Source organism: Pomacea canaliculata, linkage group LG11 (assembly GCF_003073045.1).
Source record: "Pomacea canaliculata isolate SZHN2017 linkage group LG11, ASM307304v1, whole genome shotgun sequence".
Taxonomy (NCBI): domain Eukaryota; kingdom Metazoa; phylum Mollusca; class Gastropoda; order Architaenioglossa; family Ampullariidae; genus Pomacea; species Pomacea canaliculata.
Window position 1 is genome coordinate 9,726,043 of NC_037600.1, and position 26,441 is coordinate 9,752,483.

At 41.0% G+C, this 26,441-nt stretch overlaps 3 protein-coding genes across 3 annotated transcripts in view; 1 reads left to right on the top strand and 2 right to left on the bottom strand.

The window, feature by feature from the left end:
- LOC112575596 (innexin unc-9-like) overlaps positions 1 to 26,441 on the top strand; it is a 180,133-nt gene that overhangs the window by 141,746 nt on the left and 11,946 nt on the right. The window lies entirely within an intron of this gene.
- Positions 1 to 26,441, bottom strand: part of LOC112575717 — a 50,682-nt gene that overhangs the window by 18,920 nt on the left and 5,321 nt on the right. The window lies entirely within an intron of this gene.
- LOC112575719 lies at positions 1,703 to 9,230 on the bottom strand. Its single transcript, XM_025257712.1, has 6 exons — positions 8,551 to 9,230; positions 7,949 to 7,994; positions 5,799 to 5,850; positions 4,625 to 5,095; positions 3,075 to 3,427; positions 1,703 to 2,490 (listed from the first exon to the last, which is right to left on the bottom strand). Exons 1-6 carry the CDS (start codon positions 9,178 to 9,180, stop codon positions 2,129 to 2,131), a joined length of 1,914 nt encoding a protein of 637 aa, XP_025113497.1. The 5' UTR covers positions 9,181 to 9,230; the 3' UTR covers positions 1,703 to 2,128.

Below are 26,441 nucleotides of genomic sequence, written 5' to 3' on the forward strand. Positions count from 1 at the left end.
GGCGATATAGTGAGGATTTGTTGTCCTGGGTTCAGATCTCGTCTCGGGCACGCTGATCTTTCTCTGAATGTCGCAGCTGTTACACGGCTGGCTGCTTTGCCTTAGTTGCTGACTCAGTGTAAAACACCAATTTCTTCACAAAGTAGGCTCATAATTTTATATTTATTTTCTTTTTTACTTTCGTTTCCGATTTTGCTATTCTGTCAAGGACCCAATGCTTGTTTATGGGAATATAGCTCCAGAGAACTGAATGTGTTATTTGCTGTTTAGTGTCATTTACATCATTTAATTAATAGACGATTCTTTGTTCTCTGTACTTTGTTGTAATTTTTATTTTACTTCTAAACACTTCTACATAGTTTACGATAATTTCATGGCCTTAATATGTTTTCTTTACTTTGTTACAGGTTATAGTAAACGGCGGCTTCTTATGCAAAACCGTCTCATGCTAAATTGTAACATTGATATACATATTGGTGATTGTGATGACAAACATTGAACTATTGACTTGTTATTTAAAGACCATCAATTAAGATCCGTGGTCCATTCTAGTTATGAGAAAGACTTAGAAGAAAGAAGAAAGACTTTTTGTACTTACTATTCAGTATTATGAGACATTTTTATATTTGTATCGTTGAAAATGTCGTGTGTACCGAGCTCCGTGTGGTATCTTAGTGATGTCTGCGGCTACAAACCTTCTTCTTCCTTCCATTGAGAGACACAACATCCGCTGTTGAAGCTCGTCATGTAGACAAAGTGTCGTTGTATAACACAAGGACAGACCTTACTTGATAATTTTATTACATGATAATGACAACCTGATAATGTTTATTACAGGATAATGACAACCTGATAATGTTTATTACATGATAATGACAACCTGATAATGTTTATTACAAAGACGCCGACACCAGGTAAACACAACAACTGCTACAGTGCTGCTGCTCTCCGCAGGGTGTCGCTGCTCTTTGCCTTCAAGTGGAACAGCCATGCACGTCACGTGACAGCTTGACACGTGATCATGACAAGTCTAAAGTGGTTTAAACCAGTCGTGGCCGCCTCTATAAGGTACAGTAATGGACTTTCTGGACTTTTCCATCGCTGACTGAATGTTGTTGGACTCTGAGACATGACTTGGACACCGGAACCCAGCAACTTGTTTCCGTTTTCATTCTTAACTTATTGCTTCATCTGGTCTGTCCTGCTAGTTGAAGTAAGGATGTGTGTCAGTGTGTCAGTGTGTCAGTACGACCTGAGACACAGTCGTGTAGTCACATACTTCACTTTGATTTGTCATCTTTACTCTCATGCTGGTCATACTGCCACTAGACAACTCTCCAGTTCTGTCTAGCTCATTCCCACTATGCTTGTTTGTCTGTCTGTCTGTCTGTCTGTCTGTCTGTCTGTCTGTTTGTCTGCCTGTCTGTTTGTACGTGTTTCTGTACAGATTGTACTTTTTTGTAAAGAATATTCCAGGGTCAGTCCTGCGGTGCAACGGTTAGCACCTGATACAGTGAGACTTGGCTGCACTGGGTTCACATCTCGTCTCAGGCTGCCGGAGAGTGTATTGCTATCTTTAAACAGATTATGTTTTACATCTCTACGTTTAGACAATATGTTTATCACTATTTATAGCATTTTAGAAAATCATTATTATTCATAAATTCTCACTAAATATTGTCAATAACATAATAAACATTTCTGCATTATTATCTGACCTTTTTTTATTGTTAGCACATGTTTAAATAATGTTACACTTAAGGTACAAATACTCAAACACAAAAGCACACGGTCCTGACTGCTTTGAATAATTAAATCCTTACAACAGTATAACCGTTCTTTATTACTGCACATCCAGTCGTCGGGAGGTTAGTTATATTTTCTAAATCCGCTTCCATTTGCTATTCCTGTCATCATTGTTTTGTTTGTTTTGTTAGACGGCGTCCGTGTCCTCTTCCTCTTTACATCCACGTGGCAGCTGGTCAGGGCGATGCATCGCTCGTCACTTTGCCTGCTGCAGCCCGTAACTACACTTGTTACTTCGCCTCACTGCTTCTTTAAACGAGTGAAAGCCGTGAGTGTATAAATAGATATACATAACTGTGTCACAAACAACATGTGTATGACGTCACTTATCCTTCGTTTTGTCGTCATCGTAGACAATCACAAGTTGTGACGTACACCGGGACATACCGTGGAACCGGTCTGTATCATGATCCTCCAGACACACGACGACTTTTCTCTCCAGACCACTAACATGAAATCCATGCGTCACCCACACCACGTTACTGCGGGCCGTGGCCACGTCATCGATGTCATTGTCATTCATCACCCGCACTGGGATACCCGCTTCTTTAAGTCCATTCACCATACCCGAGTCGTCAGTCATATCAGTCCAGTACACCACCAGAACGTCTCTCCACTGTAGGCAGGGCTGTGTTGTGGTGCCGGTGGTGGACGTGGCGGTCGTGGCTGTTGTCGTGACATTCTCTGTTAACATTTAAAGTAAGTTTCTATTATTAGTTATTTGTCGGTCATACAGCGTACATACTAACTGACACATGGATAAAAAAAAAAACACGTAAAATGTCAGACACACGTGACTAATACTGTGTCTTAATCATGATGATGATGAAGATGATGGTGATGATCATGATGACATCTTGATAGCGCACTTTCCCGCTATGACCTTTGACATAAGCAGTCAGCAATGTCCATGTAGATTAACAGACTCCACAGCGCAATCACACTGTAGGTAAACTCAACATGTTGTACACAAAGTAAACAACAAAAACAACGGCGTTACACACAGCAACATTTCAGGTCTCACACAGTCAAGAGGAGGAGAACAAAGATTCACCTGAATACTTCAGTTGTAGGTAACACAGGTAAGTATCCAGACACAAGCCATCGTGACAGCAGCCTCAAACACACATGGAGCAGACGACATACAACCACCAATCCCTGATGTGACATGTCGCTCATATTCACAAGACTGTTTCTCACCTGCCTGTTATTTATCACACCGTGTTTATCTGTCAACAGACGTTACACTACACAATACCCACACCTACCTGTAACACCAACACGGAGACTGTGTAGGAAGCTGGCCACGTCACGACCGCACGTCACACAGTCAACTGAATTGTCACCTGAGTGACCTTGACCTCCGTGACACAGTCGTCTGACTGGCGGGCCGTCTGTGTGGTCGGGCACACCTCGCTCACTGTACGGGAGAACATTGTGCTTAGTGATCCATTCGTTCTGCTCGACTTCCCTGACGACGGCCGGTGGAGAGCGGAGGGGTCTGGTTAAATATTCCACTCGCCAGCCGGCGGGTGCGTCTCCATGGTAATAACTTGCCGCCCAAAGATGGAGATGAGGAACTTGTGTCAGCAGCTTGTCATACACAGTGTGGAAGCCTAACCTGTGACAGACATGAGTGTTACAGTAGTTACCGTCACACACAGCTTCCTGCTGGTCAAAGGTCGTGGAGCGCACAAACATCACAAGTTTTCAATTCCTGTCAAAGTATTTTTTGAAGTATCAGGAACAGAAATATCACTTTAAATCACAATAAAGAACAACTTTTTGTCACGTGTTCAAAGTATGTGTTTGTGTGACTAGACAGTAAATGTTTAATACGCTGATGTCAAGGGGAGGCAACTTGTATGATACGCTAACTGACACTTTACATAATAATGTGTGTGAATATCAGAGAATGCTGTGGTTATGTGTGTGTAGATATGTATACATGCATGAGGGAGGGAGGCAAGAGCGAATATATGTCTGTTGTCTGAAGCAAAATGTGTAAATATACACATAAATGTATCTTGTACAAATAAAATTATTGAATTAACAAGCATTACCGTTTGTTATTGAAAAGAATTGTGTACAGATGTACAAAACTGATGTCTAAGGGACTAAAGCTAGTCTCATCTAGTTCAACACGTACATGTACACGTACGAAAAAAATATCTCTCACTTTCTGTGTTTATGTCATCTATAGTAGACAAAGGATGAGGTGGTGAAACTGACTGCAAGATAAGTAGTAAATATACTTGTCGTAAATGTGTAACTTACAAAAAAAATTCTACCTGAAAATATATTAAACATGCAAAATACATAAGAAGCAAGTTTGTTCTGCCTTACTTTGAAAATACAGTCTTAAATGCACATTCAGTATTATTATCATTGTTTTGGCTGTTGAACATGTATTGAATCCATCGACTGGTGTCCTCTTCTGTTCCACATCTTTGTTCACCTTCGTTGTCTTCAAGTCAGTGCTAACTGTCGCAATGTGTTCATCAGGACAAATCACAACTTTCTCATTTCATTTTACCAGCAGTCTTGTAGCAGATCCATCTCGGCTTTTCTTACATTTATACCTAGCGTTTCTTTCGGATGATCGAGGTGAAGGTTTGTCACCTTGGTAACCACGTATGGCAGTTCACGCATGCGTACAAGTCATCGCAAAAAGCGTCCGCGAAAAAATAGTGAGCAAGTCACGTGTCCCTTTGATTAAGGAATTATCTCCTGTTACACACCTGGTGGTGATTATTAGATCACAGCAATCGGCATCTACCTGTGTGTCTATCATCTCATCACACGATGTACTACTCACGTCACTTCATCAGCGATGACGTACAACGACCCTCCTCTTGCTGCCTGTGACAAGTCGTTGACGACCTTCTCCGCCTCCCCGTCTCTATAAAGCTCATACTGCAGGAGGTGAGGCTGACCGGGTGAGACACCTGCTGACTGTTGTGTCTTTACTGTCTGCAGCAACAGGTGATACAGCATGATGCACGCTGCACGACTCTCATTACAAGTACTGACAATGCAGACGGGGTGACCACATCGCAGCCATTTTATACCCATCATCAGCAGCACCACAGTTTTACCTGTACCGGGCGGTCCGGCAACAAAGAGTCTGGGAGGCGCCATGTTCAGCAGGTGAAGTTGCTCTGGGAAGAGTGTGATGACAGCAGTGTAGCACTGTCCTGTCCACCACACGGCCTGACCCAGGGTCTTGACACTCACACGTGGAGGACTTGTACATGGCACAGTCACTGTTGTCGCCGGACCACAGAATCTAGTACAGTCACATCAGTTGATGTGTGTGACAAAAACAATTTCTATTTTTTACAGTTAATAATAAGTTAATAGTTAATTTCATTTCATTTTTCGCAAATAAAAATAAATGATTTGTATTACAACTAAAGAATCACTTATGTTAACTGAAGAATTTTACTAAAGCTTACTTCTATAACGGACACAATACACTGCTCAAAATTAAAAATTGAAGTACTCCAGCACAATGCAAAACAGTATAATAAAATTTTTTAAGGGAAAATATGTTTATAGTTTCACAAGTTTACAGCAGGCAGCTAGTGAGCTGAGAGAAAAATAAGTACTCAGAAAAAACAGATAATAATTATAACACTGTGACAATGGCTTGCCTCTGGCAAACAGTCGGACTTGTATTGCTTACATCTTTATTTTTTTGTTGAACATGAAAAACAACATCAATGGATGATTCAATTGCGCTGAAATATATATTCCGTGAACATGACTCCTAACACCTTTCCCACCATGCTAGTCCTTTGTCACACCTTCCCTGCTCGTCTTCCTTTTACAATATCATGTTACTCTCAGCTCTTGTTCTTGTTCTTTGATTCCTCTTGACCGAGCAAAAGTGGCATAGTAGCGAGGGTTCGTAAAAACGGCTTGATTTGTTCAAGTTACCCGTCAGTCCAAAGCTCTCGAGAATCGTCGGCTGGCGGCGGATGTCGTACATCTCGTTGTCTAGTCGATGGCAGCTGGCATCACACCGGGCTTCCCGCTTCTCTGTTGTAACAATTTGTGGATGATGCTACAAACGCCTGGGCTTCCTCGAGCGGAACAATTTCCTCCTCGATCTCGTGCAGCTTTTCCTCGGCAGGTGGCATAGTAGCGAGAGTAGGTGGTGGCATAGTAAATTTATTTTGCATTGAATTTTGTCGGGACCGAGAATGGCATAGTAGCGAGATTTGACTGTATAAGGTGTGACACTGTGCTCAGAATTGTGAGGCGCGTGTAGTCGTGACGTCATCAGGTGGCTGTTAGTGTAGTTACAGCGCGTGTCGTCGATTTACCCGCGTGTCTGCAAGTGAGGACTGTCGTATATACTGTGAATAAAGTTATGTTGGAAATCTCTTCGACTGTAAAGACTCAGTTTCTTGAAGAGGTTGGCACTGTCGCGCGTTGCTCGCTGCAGCGGTGAGCGAGGAGGGTGGAGTTGCCGGGGAGGGGTGTAGATGGAGAGTTAGGGGGACAGCGTCCGGGCCGAAGCGAAGCTGAAACAATAGGCGACGAGTTGGCGCCGATCGGGGGAAAAATCGGACAACGGCGCCACCTTTTGTTGTCACCCGCTGGTCGCAGGTAATGTGTGATTTGTTGTCACCCGCTGGTCAGAGGTGATGAGTGAGAGGCCAGAGGGGACTGCGCAGTAGTCGCAGATTGTGTTATTAGTGAGAGAGGGTAAGGACGGGGTGTAGTTTTGGGTTGGAATGAGTCAGAGTGACCACCTGTCTATCATGTTTTGCTATGGAGTGATTGGATGTAGCTAGGTAGCGTAATGGTTGAAGGTAAGACTGAAGTATGAATGACCAATCGCGAGAGAGGATGATCATTGTAGATGAGGATTTAGTGTTATGATCGAGCAGGACTAAGGTCTTTCGCATGTGGCTCTCGGCAAGTAATGTTGTCTGAGCTCGACCCCGAGTTCTTCGCGGCAGCCCTGCCTGAGGAGTGTGTCGACCTCGGCAATTGACTTCAGAGGTGCGTGGACCCGCTCTATAACAGAGTGCATAGTGCTCTAACATCAGCAGCCGTCTGAAGAAACCAGTAGAAGTTGAGTCTGGTGAATGAGCGTCGGTCCCTGAGAGGTGCTGCAGTGAGGTTAACGCCTCGACCTGGAGGGACGAGAGGAGACGGAGTGACACACGGCAAGAGAACGCCACGAGTGAGTCTGTGGTAGACTAGACAGTGCCAGTGTCTGTGTAAACAAGACAGTGCCAGTGTCTGTGGTAGACAAGACAGTGCCAGTGCCAGACTCTGCGGTGGGGACAGAGAAGTCGCTGCAATCGACGGAGCGACACAAGCAGTTCTGGGACGTCGAACAGAGGAGGCCTCTACGTGCACGTGACTGTTGGTGTAACCACTGTAACGAGATAAGTGACGAGTGTGTGTTGTGTGAATCAGTGTATTGTGTGTGTAGTTAGATTAAAGTTAGTTGAACCGTGACTCATTAGATATCCGGACTAGTAGGAGAACTATTAGATTAGCGGGACTCTCCCCTATTTTAGCTTTGTGTGTAACTTCGCGTGCGTGTTCTGTGTCCACTAAGGAGTGATTGGCTTCGTTGCTCGCGTCGGGCGCGTGGGGGTGTGTCTGTGTGGTTGTGAGCGTGCATTTGAGAGAGCGAGTCCAGCGACGCCCGATCGCGTTACGCGACAGGCACAGCAGATTGAGGACCAACCGACAATCCGTTGACGACGACATCGGCGTTAGGGACTTGTGCTTCGTCGCCCATCAACATCAACATCACATTTCCACATTTTCACTGTAACATCTTGTAACAGTTACCCAAACTTGTTCAAGATAAACATCTTACTTTTGAAATTTAGTCAGTTGACGATTTCTCTGACGAGAACAGTGACGTGATCACTGATGTCACATCTAACATCGTACACGACAGGCTTAGACTGTGACAGTGTTGTGACTACACATTATTGTAATATTTACCTGGCTACCAGGGTCTTGTACAACTGAAGTGTCATGTGACTGACAGGTCCAGCCCCAGCCACTCGTCGCTGCCACCAGTGTTCGAGTTCCTTCAGCACGTGACTACTGACGTCACACGGGGTCTTGGGGTCAGACAACTGATCACAGCACAGACACAGACCTGGGATGTCGGCGGGATCACCTGCCCCCAGACACCGACACAGGTCCTGTACAAGATCCACATCATGGCTTGTGAAATGAGTAAAATACAGAGATGACAGATGTAAGTAAAATACTCTGAACATTAAAGTATTAAGTACAATGTAAGTACAGTTTAGTAGCTTAGAATGGCTGTAACAGGATAATAATGCCGTTAAAACACATAGAACAAGTGTCTACACCCAATGAATTTATTGAAACAAATCGTGCTGACACAGCGTGAATACAATAATGTACAGCAAAGAAGAAAAGAAAGTAGAATTCGTTTATTTGCCAAGTAACACTACACTGTGAATATGATTTGATAACAACCGCCACTTACACACACACGCGTGCAAACGCCGCTACTCGCACTGATATTTATACACACAATTTCCTCCCAACAATAATTTGCTCTATATACACATGGGTATTTACACTATCAATAAATTTCCTTCCCATTTACATACACTGCCCAAATTTTCGTTTTATTGACAAAAAAAAATTAATAAATAAATTTTACACACTTATGTAGTTTGTAAGTTATATCCTAGAAGACATGTAATATCAGAAAGATACTGAAACCTGAATGAGGAGGTTGTCACCGGAGATAGCCTGTTGTAGTTGACGAGCCGTGAGGTTGGGGAAGGCGATGACCTTAGTGACGGGCAGACCGGGAGCGATGTCGGACACCAGGTGAGACAACATGGCCTCCGCCTTGTCCAGCTGTGACACGGCCTCCGTCAGCTTCTTTCTGATGTTTTCGTCTATATCCTGCTGCGACATGTTTACAGATTGAATATTGTCACCAAATGCCTTCACCTCACAGACTACCAGTCCGTACTGTCGATGAATCAGAAGCACATCAAAGTCTCCCTGTTTCCAGTTGTGTGGTAGAGAAGGAGGAAGGTTGGAGGGTCGGGGTAGGTGGGTAGCGGCGGCAGCGTAACAAGGTTCCCCCAGGTACTGTCCGAACTGAAGCTGAGTCATTCCAACCATGACATCGCTGTTCTCTTCACACATTTTCTGAAGACAGACAAAAATCCGTTGCATAGCAGCATCGTCTCTGACGTCACTGTCCTGAAGGCGAGGAGGCTGAGGAATGGATGAATGAGCAGAAGATGAACTCGTCGGCACTGGGTTAGACTGACCAGCCTGTCCAGGTGCTGATGTAAGGACGAGAACCTCCTGACCAGCAACTGACTGTCTAGTCATGGGCACGCGGTTGACGTAGACAGGAGGCAGGAAGTAGGCGCGAGAGTCGAGATGAGGGAACGCGGCCTCAACCCACTGTAGCCAGAATGTCTGGGCCTGGTCTGGTAATGGTTCCTGTGTCAACACCACTCTGGTCACTTAAATAATAACTAAATATTAAGTCACTTGAGTATTTCTGCTCAAACTTTATTTCTATTGGCTACTGCTATGTAATACATGAGATGGCCCGTTGTATAATTCTGTCATCCTGTAATATTTTTTTTCTGATCTCTTGCATTGTAGTCTATTACACACTGCTGTAATATGCATTTGTTTGTCAACAAACCTTTGAAGCAGTCTTCTGGCTGATGAGCTTGACTGCCGCCTCGATCTGCGTAGGAATACCGCGAATGATAAGAATCTTCATACCTGGTACAGGTGAGGGGTTGGGGTCAAACTCTACATCAGCGCCTGTCTTTTTCTTTACCTCATCCAGGGGGCGTGTGTTAACTTAAAATGAAAAAAAAAACTTTGTTATGAGGAACTGTCAATGCTCATACTCATTCCTCTTAATTATAACAGACAAATTCTTTTTAACTGATCATGTATCGTTAAGAGAAGCTGTAATGGCTGATTGCGCTACTGGTGTGTTCTCTTTTAATCTTCACATTGAACACAGATCATCATTACTGTACTCGTGATCATAAGGCTACTCATTATGATTACCATTTCTCTGTCGGTTGTCCGCTATTTTCATGATGTTGACATAAGAATGCTATCTCATTTATTTTTTTCTCTCTGCTGTCTTACTTTCATATCTACTGTCTGTTTAAAAACAGTAAGCCATAATAAAAATTACCACCTACCTGTATCTGTAAGTAGTGTCGCCTGTTCATCAGTCACAGCGTGTAGGTAAACTTTGACCCCGCCACCGCCACTACAACTCTGTCTACCACCTCGTCTTTTAGGTCGCTGTCCCTGTGACAGTTGTTACAGTGAGAGGACAACATCGTGAGACTGAACACCGGGTACATCACTGAGATGATCATGTACAGGATGACATTCAATATCTGCACCTGCATTATACTAGCTTAAACGAATATTTCGAATAACGAACAAAAATTAAATTAAAAAATGTGTCTCGGATAGAGAACAAAATTTCGGATAACAAACAGCCACGTGAACCACACGTGACCGACCAGCATGTCATCATTCGCACTCGAGACACAGTGACGATCGGTCGTTCCTTATCTGTGCGCATCCTTCTTATTTAGTGATTTTTGTGCTTTATTTTAATAAGATAATCCTCAATCATGGCTCCAAAGAAAATTCTGTAGAAAAGTCTTTCCCTAACAGTGGGATAGGGAAGAGGAGCCAAAACATGTTCAATACATGTTCGTATTATGAAGAGTTTTACAAAAAAGTCAGGTGCAACAGACACTGGACAAGATTTTTCCTTCAGGCTCAAAGCAACAGAAAAGGGAAGTCACCCCCTATTTTATAATATCACAGAATCCAAGCAGTAGTTCCACCCGTTCTCCCCAAACCTCCATCCACCCACGCCATCAAAACGGAAAGTTTTCTTGTGTTTCAATGCATTCATTAACGTTTTTGTGTTTGTTAAACTCCATTTATGTTGTATTATAACTGTTCTCATTAAAAAAAAATACCTTTATAGCCTGTAGCTTTCAAATATTAGCGAGTCAACAGGGGCTGGGAACAAAGTAAATCTATTTCCTTTATTTCTTATATAAAGAATTGTTTTGGATTACGAACATTTCGGAAAACGAACAACTTTCCAGAACGGATTGTTTTCGCTAACCGGGGTTCCACTGTATTATAAAAATAGTTGAATTACTCTAAGCGTACAGGGAAGGAGAGTGGCTCACCTGAGCAGACGACGGATGACCAGACATTGTTGACAGTGGTCTCCCCTGTACAGGACCAAGTTTGAAGGAGGCAGCGTCTGCACCACGTGATCTCCACACTTGGTGAGAAACCAGCAAAATGTCATGTGTATGGGGTCATAGGGTAATTATAGTGTCAGTGGCATAGTGTCAGTGGCATAGTATCAGTGACACAATGACATTGGCATAATATCAGGCATAGGAACAATTAGTTGGTGTCGGATAATAGGAATATTTTACTGTCAAATCAAAAGAAAAAATATATTTATTTTTGGACAATTCAACAACAATCATTTAATGCAATCTGTTGTATTTGTGAGCTGCTTATTGTTCTTCTGTTATTTCATTCTCTTTCTGCATGTAAACATCTTGTCCATTAAATTAAACTGTTATTGCACTCAAGTATTAGACAATAAAGGTACAGAAGTAAACGGGTCAAACTTCCCGTCCTTCAACTAGACATAGTGTATCAGATACATTCGCATTTTCCATAAATATTTTATCAATTAATTCTAGATAAGACCGCCTTTGTCAAATGTAGTAACAAGCTTGACAAAATAGGTAAAAACATGTAAATTATGTTTTAACTCTGAAATTTGAGCAATTAATAATCGATCAAATTAGCTGGAAACTATACACCCCTACCCTGAAGGACAACATCAAATTCTTTCTTGTGATATGACATTGATCATACAGTGTCTGTGTCTGTGTCTGTCTGTCTGTCTGTCTGTCTGTCTGTCTGTCTGTCTGTCTGTCTGTCTGTCTGTCGCTGACACTCACCTCAGCGTGTGAAGTATCAGAGCATGGTGACAGGCAACGGAAGGCTGACGGTAGAGAGAAATGACATGATTCTGTGGTAGAAAACAGAGCACGACTGTCAATACAATGGAAGACTATACAAAACGAGGACTGCGAGGACTGAGTCACGTGATGTAAGGGCGGCAGTCGACTTTAGCCTCAGCCAGCATCGCACATAGTCACCACTGCAGCTCTCGTCAGGATGCTGACATCGCCTGGTTGTGTCCCACTCGGATGTCGGGTCAAACTACTTCCTGCTCTCTACACTTGTACAATGTCGCCTTTGTATGACCACCTTCACTGAGACTCCTCGTGAACTGCATGTAAAGGACTATTCTCCCTGAGGAGTAACAAGGAATAAACAAAAAATAAACTAAGGACCTTGTGTATTTACACCAAGCTTAAATACAACTGTGTGTTTAAAGTGAGCAGCTCAGTACAATTGTACCCGTAATAAAATGACGAGAAAAAGACAAGGACTATGATGTACACGGATTATTCTTAGCTATGTCGCCGAGTCTTTAAACATTGTGTAGGCGACCACGTCGACATACAGAGAGAAAGATAAAGTGAACAGTGACTGATTGTGTTCTCTAGTTCCTGTAGCCTAATATCCGGTTTCTAAATAAGTTACAGGCATTAGTGAGGACGAGTGGTTACCAGCCAGTAATCACGTGACTGTCACGCTAGTGTCTGTAAAGATGTTTGTCCGGTTGTAGTTTCCTGACCACTCGTCATGTAGACAAAGTGTCGTTGTGTAACACAAGTCTGTAGGTGACGGCACGTGCAGCGGTCACACAACGTCCCTGTTGTGGTCATCACTTGTCTCTCCACACTCTAGACGATTCCTGACTTTAAGTTAATTTTAAGAAACCTGATTTTTCATGAATCTTTTCAGTTTAGTTAGCATCAAGCACACACTTACAAAGTCATTTCGGGGTAGAAAGTTCACTGTGTAGCATTAGGCGCTCACCCTGACTGGTTGGTGATCTGCTTTCAGAGATTATTCTCTCTCTCACTCTCTGAAATACAGAGGGTAATAATTGGAGATAAAAAAAGTCAATGCGTTCTTCTCTCAGAGAACAGACCAAGTCACACTGTGTTTCATGAACATTCCTGTTGGTTTATTAAATTTTTGGTAAATTAACATTCATTAATGTTTATCAAAGCGGTTTTCTTTTGCCAATATCAGTAATCGAAAGGAATTTCATCTGCTCTTATTTAATTCTAATTAGTCATCAGTCATATTAGAATGTTAAACACGTAGTGGAGGGTGGTTTGTGACTACTTAGTAAGTTTGTATCATGGTGACCCAGTGCAGTCTTGTAAGCGGGTGTCGCATCTAGAAAAATGTAACATATGGTCGACACGTGGTCCTCACTGTCAAAAACAAAGCTTTTTTATTTTTTTTATATTTTTTAATTTTTTTGGAGCACTGCTTGTCACAATCTTTGATACCTGTGCCACAGCTGCACTGTCTGCTGCAAGCGTTTTTCTTTGAAACTAAGTCAAGAAGTCGACGAAAAATACTAAGATAAGCAAGATATTTCGGGATTTGATCGCATTCAAGCTCAATAGATTGGAACCTTCTGACATCTTACAAACCCACCGATCAGAATTGCAATAAATGATGTGACGTCTCCCTGAGTGAGTGAGTGAGTGAGTGAGTGAGTGAGTGAGTGAGTGAGTGAGTGAGTGAGTGAGTGAGTGAGTGAGTGAGTGAGTGAGTGAGTGAGTGAGTGAGTGAGTGAGTGAGTGAGTGAGTGAGTGAGTGAGTGAGTGAGTGAGTGAGTGAGTGAGTGAGTGAGTGAGTGAGTGAGTGAGTGAGTGAGTGAGTGAGTGAGTGAGTGACAAGCAGTACAAAAACAACGCATGCGCATCACAAGATTCTTTTAAATCTTCCACCTCCGCACGTTCACATCACGAGTAAACTTATTTTCTTCGAATTCAGAGGCTACTCGGCCTTCTTGCAGGCCTTGTTGAACACCTCGCGACAGCACTTCTCGTCGGATGCACACGACACGTCACTGCTGCAGCTGTCTGGCAGTTTGTTGGACTTTGGGCAACTTCCTGTTCACAACAAAGGGAGATAACACAGTAAGCGATGAAATCCACAAGAAATATTATGGCCTTTGAATTTCTTTTGTCTTATCCATAGCTACTGGCTAGTGTCAGTTCTCGTAATAAACTGCAGCAAGGTGTAGGTGTAGCATTTAATGACTTTTATCCCTTACTAACCCGTCAAAACAATATTTTGAGCGCGTGCTGTTTCCTTTAAAGGACTTCAACAGGGTCGAGAAAATAAAAATCTACAAATAAGGAAAGTAATGATTGGACATTAGTCACGCGCATTTTCAATGGCGTTCCTCTAATTAACCTAGTGTTAAGAGCACTTACCTTCATATATGAAAACCCACACATGCACAATCACTCACTCAATATAAACAGTACGATTTATGAAACTCCTTGGCTTTGTGAGAGATTTAATTGTCAATTAAGAAATTTGTTATCGAACGAAACACTCTATCGAATGTTATTCCGAAGTAGTTATATTTCATTTAATAAACTGTAATAAATGTCATCCAAAATCCGTGATTTCTTTATTCAATTCTTTGATAAACATTGTCGAAGCAAACTTCGCACAGGGGCTTTACTAATTCCTCTTTAATTTATTTAAATAATTGCTTGATAGAGATTTTTTTCTAGACTAAGTCCTCATGTAACTAGTTTTCTATTTGAAATGGTCGACAGTTGTCAAAACAAGGAAATCACCAGGGTCTCAAACTACTTTGTCGAGTAGTGTCAAGTCTCGTCAGCAACGATCAACTTCACCCTCGTAAACAGATTCAACATTACCAAACGACGTGTGCAAAATTTACTAATTATGTTTACATAATGACATAATGATAATTAAGTAATGTGTGTCCGGTTGCGTAAAGTCACGGAGAGAAACTGTTTTAAAGGACTTAGAAACTGTTGGTAATCATTTGTATCAATCTGTTTTCAGTTGAGGGGAAATACAGACCAAGTTGAAGACCACGTTTGACAAAGGCTCTAGACTGTGATATAAAATTATTGCCAAATGTCAAACCTTCGACCAATTTTTCAGATTAATTCGGTTAATACCGCGTTTTAAATATAAAAACAAAGTTTGGCTGTAGGCTTAATCCTAAAAGTTATGTTATTACTTTGGTCTGTTGCTGAGATAGAAAGAACATCGGGGTATCGGGGTTAAAGATAAACTTACCCAAAGTGCCATAATTAATGCAAGATGTCCGGAAATGTCTGTCACAGAGCCCATTCTAGCTTTCGAAAACCCTGTGTGTGCGCGTATATCTATGCATACAGTCCGTGTGTCTGACACTATGTACTGTCCTGCCTTAGAAGCTGACCCTGTGTCTGTTCTTGTTCTGTGTTTTCGTAGTTTCATCAGCGCACGCAGCAGCACGCAGCAGTTCATTAATCTGCCAGTAACAGAACTTATCGACAGCCAAGTCATAATTTTTTTCTAATTAGTTCTGGACTGTTTTGCTCAAGAGGCGAACGCCTCTAACTTAATGAATGATTTGTTGTCTAGGCGTGATTTGGTAAACAACTCGCATAACTGATACAATGTCTTTTTAATTGTACTGCATTGTGACAATACCGAACCGAGCAACTTATAAAATAAGAATTTATTAACAAATAATGAGTGAAGTTTCTAATCCAATCCGGTTTTCTGCGAAACTGCGATAGTCCTTAAACCGTTTTCAATCATCTCAGACTCTTGCCCTGAGCGGGTTGGTAAGGAATGGAAGGAATGGGGTGAGTGCGGTGAAGAGAAATTTAAGTGAGGTTGTCTCAAACAAGGTCGAACCAGGATTTATTCTTTATTTTTCTTCAGCCTTTCTATCTCTCTAACTAAAGATTAAATTTTGCTTTGGCTCCAGTAGCACCCTTCTCGCTGACCCCACACTGGAGCCTGTCTATGGGGCGCGCGGTGGTTGTTCATCAGGGCTACGAGCCGTCTGCCATGTTGTCTCTTTTGATGCATATATCCATGGTCCTAACATTGAGAACTATACACTTGGTAGCGCCTTAGTGTCTTTTCCAAGTGAACCACAACTTATAGTCGACCTGTTCAAGAACACGCAGGCCTGGGCCCTGACCGGTACTCTCCTCGTGGAAAGTCTTTGCCCGTTGATGCCATGTTAGCATCAAGATTTTCTGTCAAAGTTGACTTCCTTAGCCATTATCGTTCCAAATATTTCCCCAAAGGCAGTGGGGCCATTCTTCCTGGACTAGGACTGTAGTGTGAAAAATGTGATGGTCCCCGAGGGTCGACCGCTTCCCTTGCCTGCAAATGGAAATAGTGGTAGCGGCGACCACGTGGTCTTTTCAATTAGTGTTCTTCGATAATCGTAAATGTGAGAACATGCAGTGGATTCCAAACCCAAATCACAGACCGTTTGTCACGTTCTGGTTTCAAGATGGCTCTTGCGTGAATAATGTCCATGGGGAACCTCGACACACATCATAGTTTTGATAGACATTTTGTTTTCAACAGAAATTATAGAAAGCAGTTCGATTTGATAGAAAATCTGCCCAAATTCAATCGAAGTTCGCTAGATCAGGGTTAGTATATGATCCTGCCATATAAGCCGTATATAGGTAGCCTTATACATACTAATGTCTCTTGTATCAAATATAGGTTATCAGGTCGTGCATAGTCCGGTAGAAAGTCAAAGCCATGACAGTTTGTTTTTTACTTCTGGACCATGTCGATGCTCTAATCTACATTCCATAAAAGCAAAGATGTCAGCTGGTGACTAAATTATCAAATGACTTCTTCATTCAGAGGGTCACAGCTGGCACCTCAATCCTTGAATCTCCACACAGACTGCGTGTCAGCCCCATAATAACAGTTTCATTAAAAGTCAGTTATAATGTATGAATAATCAGAAAGGTCATGAAAGGTGATGTGAAGACATCAAATAAAAGTCATCAGCTTCTAAGGATAAGCTCCACACGTTCAACGTTCCATAACCAGACAAAGTCGATTCTCCGTTTGACGATTTCATTCAGCTACCAACAAGAATTGACTATGAAGTCGACACAGCTGTGGAAAATGATTGAGTACCTGACTCCATAGGTAGGAGAGCGAGAGAGAAAGAGCAGAAAAGTCTGTCCGTGAGAAAAGTGATGCCTCCATTCACCACTCCCACGACTGAAAGAGAGCAATTTTTATCTTTCAGCCTTTATCGTTTTAGTTTTCAAAAGTTGCAGTAAAAGTATCTTTTAAAGAAATCATTGTGGCTGTTCACTTTGGAAGTTTTTTTTTATATAATTACTGCTCTATTTATTATATAATTTTTCATAGCAACATTAGTTGCTAATGCGAACTCTAATCATTCATTCCTTGACGGTTACCAGGTGACAAATGATTGTTTTGGTCTGATGGGGACGGCGTTAGGTAAACAACTAAACAGATTCAACAGTTGACAAGGCTTAGTGATCGGCGATAAGCAAGTCCTGCACAGCATGGCCAGTCCATTGTGTGTAATAATAATAACAAATACTAATTCAGTTTTTGGGAGGCAATCTGGCCAATTCCTGATGACACTGAGTACATTGTATGAACGTTAAAACTATTAACCGTGGATCGTTGAAATAGTGTTTAACGATTTTGCTCATTTGAAATGCCGTTGTATTGACGTTGCATATAAACCTACAAGTACCTAAAGTTAACCACTTATTAACCCACTACTAACGTTCTACTAGCGTTTGATGACAACGTTTTATTAACGCTCCAACGCTCCTTGTCAACTTACAGTCTCCCAGTATCTGCCAGTCCATTGTGTGTGTGTGTACTTCTCCTTCGACTACCGTTTACTGTACACTGAAGGATGGACTTACACAGAGTATCATGTAGCACAGGTAAACTACAAAAGTCTACCCACTTTTCTGCTATAAAAAGAGGCTGCTGGTGACGTAGGAGGGTGGCGACAGAGGTTCCTACAAAGTTAACGGGTTTTGAAATAAGGGAGGCTACCGTGCCTAGAAAACCTTTAGTAATATATAAGTAGTCTCCCATGCATAGGCACATACATGCATACACCATTAAAATGTTCGTCGCTATTTTCTGTGAATTAAACTTCATACAAGGTCAATTCTTTAAGTTAATATTTGTACAGTCAGGCTCATGAAGTTCATACTCACATGAGTTTAATTAAATGATGTGTACAGTGTATATTAAATTATGTTATTGTGAGTAAAGTAGTGACTGATATATTATTTTATGTTACGTGCAATCAGATGAACTAAATTTCAGGTGTTAACTGAACCCTATTGTCATAAAGTGTATAAATTATGTATATAGTGTCAGACACACGGACTCTATGTATAGATATACGCACGCACGTACATGCGCACACACACGAAAGCCAGCACGGGAAGCGGGGCAGACATTTGAAATAATTTAATAACAATTTTGCGCTAATTATTAATTTTAATCGTTTATTGTTTTTCCAATAAATAACAGTATGTCTACCTGTAATATTTTGGCTGGCAATATCTACATTTCTTCTAGAGAGCAAACGTTAGGAGACAGTGTACACAGCTAGTATTTACAACACTGCATGAGGTGAACATGTTAGAGCTGTGTACAGGTATGTATGTGTACAGGTGGACTGCTGTCTGTCTGCCGAGACCAACGCTTGGCCTCTTGCGAAGTTCTCCGCTGTTAGTCTCGGCGAGCCTAAACAAAGACTGTGAATAAACCGGAAGCTCTGCCGTCTCATGCCTCGCTTTAGCATTTAACTGGAAAAAATCGTCTGCCAGCAGTCGAGCAATACAAGCTCGTGGTACAGGTGAGTGGTCAGTAGATGGGGGAACAATTGTAAAAAGATCAAACTTGTCACACTCTTTCTGTGGTAAAATGAGATTAAAAAAAGTAAAATTTAAGACAACATAAAGTTTAAATCCTTCACCTTCACGTGTTATGTCACAGATTTGAGTACAATTATTTCACTTAACTCTTTGGGGACACATAAGGCTACAGGCCGTTCGACCCACTGGTACACACGAATTGTAAGGATTTTCAAAAAATTATATTATTATTTTTTCCGTTTTTTCCCGTTTTCTTTTGGGGTGGGTGAGGGTTCTTTGCTTCGGGATGTTTTCGTTCTCTAATTTGATCAATCTTCTGTGAAGCCTTTCACTAAAACCTATTGACTTGCAAGAGAAATTATGTAGTCTAGCTGTGTATAGTCTTATCGATAGACACCTAATCTTTACTATCATACATTGATATTGAAATTGCACATTTTACATTCACAGATGTTTAAAATTGTGTCAATATAGTAATAATAATTATTGCTTTTGAAAGAGCATATTTTTATTTTTATGTGTTTCTTTCGAACCACTCCAAGCCACTGCGAGATTTTGCGATGTGATCTGTTATTTCAAACGATGGAGCTCGTATTCAGCGTGCGAGGGGTATATGTAAAGTTCACTTTTAAAACATAGGAAAAGTAAAGGGCTGATGTAGTGTAGTGACATTTTTAGTATAGCAATGCACGAACTGAAACTGAACTGAAAGACAGAGGGCAAAAGCTGCGCTAAGCAGCAACTTCAGTCGCTTCATTTCTAAAAAAGTGAAAAAAAAATCAAATATAAAATGTATAATACGTTTCTCATATATTCATATAGGGCTAGATGTAAAAAACTATAACTTTTACTTATTCTGTTACCCTCGTAAATAAAGATTTAAAATTTGTAACAATAAGGTCAAAAAAGATTTTGTTCCACCCTGGCTTTCATTCTGTCAGACAATCTTAAAAACATATTGAAACATGTATAATCAAAACTCAAAATCCAAAAATGTTTACTCAGAACACTCAGAGGGCATGTAGTACAAACTGTATTATACACAATAATGAAATATGTAATAAATGAACAGCATATTTGAAGAACTATAATACACAGAGAGTAAATGAAGACAAAGTAATTAAATGTTCACAATGTACCCAATAACAACTTTTATCTTAATTTTTTTTTTCACCAAATTTGCTATGATGTTTGCAATTAGATTATTCTTATAAATTTTGTTAGAACACCTGTCTTAGTACTACCAAATATTTTTTAACTTGAATGAGATTGGAATATTCCAGCAGAATTCGCTTAAATAATTTACATTCTGCTCTTTTCAAAAACTCACATAAAAGTATAGAGTGCTATCCTTACCCAATATCATTAAGAGAGCATTTTTTTACATAAACATACATTTTACAGAATATAATGTTCTCAAATGTTCTTTACTTAATTTCATTGAAGATTCAACAGCATTAAATAATTTTTATTGCAGTTTTTTATGTTATCCATTTGTAATAACTTTTAGTGAATGAACATAGCATTGAAATAATAATAATTGTATATCAGCTCATTACGATTTCTATCATAAAAACAATTAGTGAAGCCATTGTCAAACGTTGTGTACATAGTAGTGGGTCTACATGAAATAGTTGACAGAATTGTTCATATTAGGGAAAGAATAAGCAAAAAACATCATCCATAAAAAATTAGCTGCACCTAGACGGCAGACGGCAAAATAAATCAGCCACCGCATCGGGCTGAGCGAGTGGGTGTGTGTTCGTGCAAGTGGTTTAAACCAGTCGTGGCCGCTTCTATAAGGTACAGTAATGGACTTTCTGGACTTTTCCATCGCCGTGATAATAAGAGCTGTATGCTAGACCCAGCACACCTTCACCTATGACCCTACTCATGACTTTACAGTAAACTGTCAAACTGTTTGTTATCCTCTGTGTTACTGTTTGCTGTCTTTTCAGGTTGTTCTTTGTGATGTTTCCATCGACAATCCACATTATGTGCAGTAAACATCCACTGAGTACAAGCACATCAAACACTGTAATGAATTCTTCTGTCGAAGTGTTTGTGAGTGCAATGAAGAAAACCTAAGGAATTAACTACTCAAGCTTTATTCATAAACATATGCAATTAAATATATAACTGGAACATATTCCACAGTCCACTTCACACAAGAACAAGGAAAGCTGATATGTGAAAGTATTTCTAGTCTAAAATGTTTTGATTGCCACAGTCCGACACACAGTTACTGCTCCTGGTGATGTTGCAGCTACAGTGCATGTAGTTGTCTGACTTGTTAATGAAAAAAGTAGAATTTATTGTAAACTGCTTAGTTTATGTGTGGTGTGCTGTGTTTACACGTATTTACATGCTGCAACAACAGCGCCACCTCACCTGACAGACACCTTTGGTAGTTTTTCCGCTGAAAACATCTCCGCTGACTGAATGTTGTTGGACTCTGAGACATGACTTGGACACCGGAACCCTGCAACTTGTTTCCGTTATCATTCTTCACTTATTGCTTCATCTGGTCTGTCCTGCTGCTTTAAGTCAGGATGTGTGTCAGTGTGTCAGTACGACCTGAGACACAGTCGTGTAGTCACATACTTCACTGTCATTTGTCATCTTTACTCTCATGCTGTTCAAAATGCCACTAAACAACTCTCCAGTTCTGTCTAGATCATTCCCACTATCCTTATCTGTCTGTACGTGTGTCTGTGCAGATCGTATTTTTTTTCATTCATAAAGATTTTTCAGAGGCAGTCTTGCAGTGCAATGGTTAGCACCTGATACAGTGAGAATTGGCTGCACTGGGTTCAGATCTATAGATATATATGTTGTTTATCACTATTTATAGCAGTTTAGAAAAACCATTATTATTCATAAATTCTCACTAAATATTTTTTTTTTAGTGTAATGTGTTTTATTTGATACACAATGTTTTACTTTTGGGCATCACTTAATGAAGTTTAAAGCTTAAAGCAATTATAGAAGCATATTTATGAACACCATACTGCTGAAATTTGATGCAGACCATGTTTCACAACCGGAAACTAAATGTTTAATGGAAAACTTTTATAATAAACCCCAAAGTTGACAATACGGTAATACTGTATTTCAGATCATGGAGAAAATAAATCTTGCCAGAAAAAAAGTGCTTAGGGGAAATGGAAACATCCTCAAAAAAGATTTAAAGAAAACTGCAATTTCAAAAAGACACAGGCAGAGCAATTTTGTTACATTAAAAGTAAAAGCATTTATACATTTGTTTTCTCCATTAGAACCCACATCTTGCTCACAAGTGGTGAAACTTTCACTCCTTTGTATTGAAGTGGGTAATTCGCATATTTTGGGTCCTGCACATGTCACCTAACCCTGACAAAACATGTGGGTGTGCATATATCCACCAATACAAACTGAGCAATCAAATAATAATATAAAAAAATTTAAGTGTTAGTGGTGTATGATGGAGGGAACAAAATGAAAGAACATCAATGACCACACAATGATCTGTTCACGAATCCTGTTCAGCTGCTAAAAAATATTTAAGGAAGAGCATCGACAAATTAATTTTTGTTGTTTTGAGCTGAATAAAGTTGAGGCCAAAAATCACTATACAGATGCACCACATCAGGACAGGTATGCTGAGAAACAAAGTGCATGACTTCTCCAGAATAAGTAGAAGACAAGGCAATGACATTCATATGAGCAGACAGAGGGATGAGTGTCCACATCTTAGAAACTCTCCACATATGGCTGTTTACAGATCCCAGGGCAGATGCACATGGAGTTCTGGCATCAGGCAGTTCTTCATTTTCAACAATATTCATCCAAGGGACATTTATCAACAAGGTCAGCCTGTTGTCATGGGCTCCACCTCTATGGTGGTGGTAGTCTCTGCTGGCTTCTGTTCATGCCCGTTTTGATCACATGGACTTCATTTTGCATCCCCACCACCTCACTCCTGGCGGAGTTTCTTGTTTTCAGCAGCAGCTTCAGACTCTTCATCCTCAGGCTTTCGCTTCTTCCTGATTAAGTGGCTGATGTCAGAGACAGGCTTTTTCTCCTCTGTGATCTGTTTTGCAGAAGACGTGCTTAATCCCTCCTGCTGAGGCCCTTCTGAAGCAAACAGTTCTCCCATGTTTTCTTTTGCCAAAGACTTGAGACTATGCATGTTCTTCTTGTGCATCTTCAGTTTTGTTGCGGATCTCTGGCAGAATCTCTTCGATGTCTTTTATTTCTTTTTCTGCCTTTTTCTGCAGGATCAATAAAGTCCGATGGTCCTTTTGCAGACTCTATCTGCTAGCTGTTTCTGTTGCTTTCTTCCTTATCTTTTGCATCCCCCGGCATACTGCCTTCCTTTAGACCTCTGCTGGCTGTTTTTAGTCTTCCCTTGGAACCCACCTCCTCATTGGTAACTCTATTTGCATCACTAATGGCTTTTCTTTCTTCTGCTTTTGAGTCTTTAACATTTTGCGTGCAGTCACCACCAGCAGTTTCAATATGACCTTCTACATTATCTTTGTCTGTGCTGGCACAAGTTTTGTTATCAACAGTATTTTGTGCAGTGTCAGTTACTGCTGGCTTGTTATCCTGTAAGGAGGGCTCAGGAGGATGAGCGCACATCTGCCTCATCTGGTTTCATGTCTGCAGCAACCTGTTCAGCTGTTTCTTGGTCTGTTTGACCACATTCACCAGACATCTTGTTGCCATTTGAGGACAATGTCTGGGTTTCACTGCTATTGTTTTCATTCTTCTTGTCTTTAGATTTGCTCAGCTCTTCAACTGGATCGGTCTCCATAATCTCAGTCTCCATATTTGTATCTTTGTTATGTTTCTTTGACACTTCAGCAAGAGAATCTTGATCTGTTTATTGAGAATCTTATTTTCTAACTTTTTCTTGGATTGGCCTTATACAGACACGCAAACACAAAAGCACACGGTCCTGACTACTTTGAATACTTAAATCCTTACAAAAGTATAACCGTTCTTTATTACTGTACATCCAGTCGTCGAGAGGTTAGTTTTATTTTCTAGATTCGCTTCCATTTGCTATTCCTGTCATCATTGTTTTGTTTGTTTTGTTAGACGGCGTCTCTGTCCTCTTTACATCCACATGGCAGCTGGTCACTTTGCCTGCTGCAGCCCATAACTACCCTTGCTACTTCACCTCACTGCTTGTTTACACGGGTGAAAGCCGTGAGTATATAAATAGATATACATAAATGTGTCACACACGCATGTGCATGACGTCACTTATCATTTGTTTTGTCGTAATTGTAGACAATCACAAGTTGTGATGTAGATCGGGACATAGAGTGTAACTCGGCCATAAAGTCATAATCCAGACACACGACGACTTTTCTCTCCAGACCACAAACACGACGTCCTTCCGTAACCCACACCACGTCACTGCGGGCCGTGGCGACGTCATCAATGTCATCGTCCTTCATCACCCGCACTGGGATACCTGCTTGTTTAAGTCCTTTCTTCAAACCCAAGCCGTCACTAAAATCAATCCAGTCACTAATTGTATCCGAGCACAACACCAGCACGTCTCTCCACTGTAGGCAGGGCTGTGCTGTGGATGTGACGGTCGTGGCTGTTGTCGTGACATTCTCTGTTAACATTCAAAGTAAGTTTCTATTCTTAGTGACTTGGAGGAGATACAGCGTACACTAAAAAAACACAAACATCTACTGTACACACAGTGCAGCCATAGGACACAGGTCCGCACATCACAAACTAGAAAACTGAGTGGTCAGCAGTGCCAAACACGTTAGAAGTGTGAGTGAAGTAGACACAAGTAATACAAATGATGAACAGGTCTCACATAGGGCAAGATGTTACAGTTGAATAGAAATGTTCTAGAAAACTGAGACAAAATGTGAAGACAGAAACCTGATGTCACAGACTCACAGATGACTAGTACACACAAACCATGGCGCAGATAAAAGGGAAAAGACGAAATGTGATGAAGAGCTGTCACCGTGTAGCCACTCATATTCACAAGACTGTTTCTCGCCTGCTTGTTATTTATCACACTGATAACTGTTTATCTGTCAACAGACGTTACACTACACAATACACACACCTACCTGTAACACCAACACGGAGACTGTGTAGGAAGCTGGCCACGTCACGACCGCACTTCACACAGTCACCTGGACTGTCACCTGAATGACCCTGACCTCGGTGATACAATCGTCTGACTGGCGGGCCGTCTGTGTGGTCGGGCACACCTAGCTCACTGTACGGGAGAACACGGTCCTCAGTGATCAAGACGTTCTGCGCGACTTCCATGACGACGGCCGGTGGAGAGCGGAGGGGTCTGGTTAAATATTCCACTTCCCAGCCGGCGGGTGCGTTTCTATGGTAACAACTTGCCGCCCAAAGATGGAGACGAAGAACTTGTGTCAGCAGCTTGTCACACAAAGTGCGGAAGTATGACCTGTGACAGACATGAGTGTTACAGTAGTTACCGTCACACACAGCTTCCTGCTGGTCAAAGGTCGTGGAGCGCACAAACATCACAAGTTTTCAATTCCTGTCAAAGTATTTTATGAAGTATCAGGAACAGAAATATCACTTTAAATCACAATAAACAACAACTTTGTGTCACGTGTTCAGAGTATGCCTGTGTTTGTGTGACTAGACAGTAAATGTTTAATACGTTGATGTCAAGGGGAGGCTACTTGTATGATAAGCTAACTGAAACTTTACATAATAATGTGAGTGAATATCGGTGAATGCTGTGATTGTGTGTGTGTAAATATATGTATACATGAATGAGCGAGGCAAGAGCGAATATACGTCTGAAGCAAAGTGTGTAAATATACACATAAATGTATCTTGTACAAAAAAAAAATTAAATAATTGACAAGCATTACCGTTTGTTATTGAAAAGAATTGTGTACAGATGTACAAAACTGATGTTTAAGGGACTCATCTGGTTCAACATGTACATGTACACGTACGAAAAAGATATCTCTCACTTTCTGTGTTTATGTCATCTATAGTAGACAAAGGATGAGGTGGTGAAACTGACTGCAAGATAAGTAGTAAATATACTTGTCGTACATGTGTAACTTACAAAAGAAATTCTACCTGAAAATATATTAAACATGCAAAATACATAAGAAGCAAGTTTGTTCTGCCTTACTTTGAAAAAAAAGTCTTAAATGCACATTCAGTATTATTATCAATGTTTTGGCTGTTGAACATGTATTGAATCCATCGACTGCTGTCCTCTTCTGTTCCACATCTTTGTTCACCTTCGTTGTCTTCAAGTCAGTGCTAACTGTCGCAATGTGTTCATCAGGACAAATCACAACTTTCTCATTTCTTTTTACCAGCAGTCTTGTAGCACATCCATCTCGGCTTTTCTTACTTTTATACCTAGCGTTTCTTTCGGATGATCGAGGTGAAGGTTTGTCACCTTGGTAACCACGTATGTCAGTTCGCGCATGCGTACAAGTCATTGCAAAAAGCGTCCGCCAAAAAAAAATAGTGGCGTACCCGAGCGAAACTTGCGTGAGCAGGTCACGTGTCCCTTTGATTAAGGAATTATCTCCTGTTAACACCTGGTGGTGATTATTAGATCACAGCAAGTTGCATCTACCTGTGTGTCTATCATCACATCACACGATGTACTACTCACCTGTTAGCTTCATCAGCGATGACGTACAACGACCCTCCTCTTGCTGCCTGTGA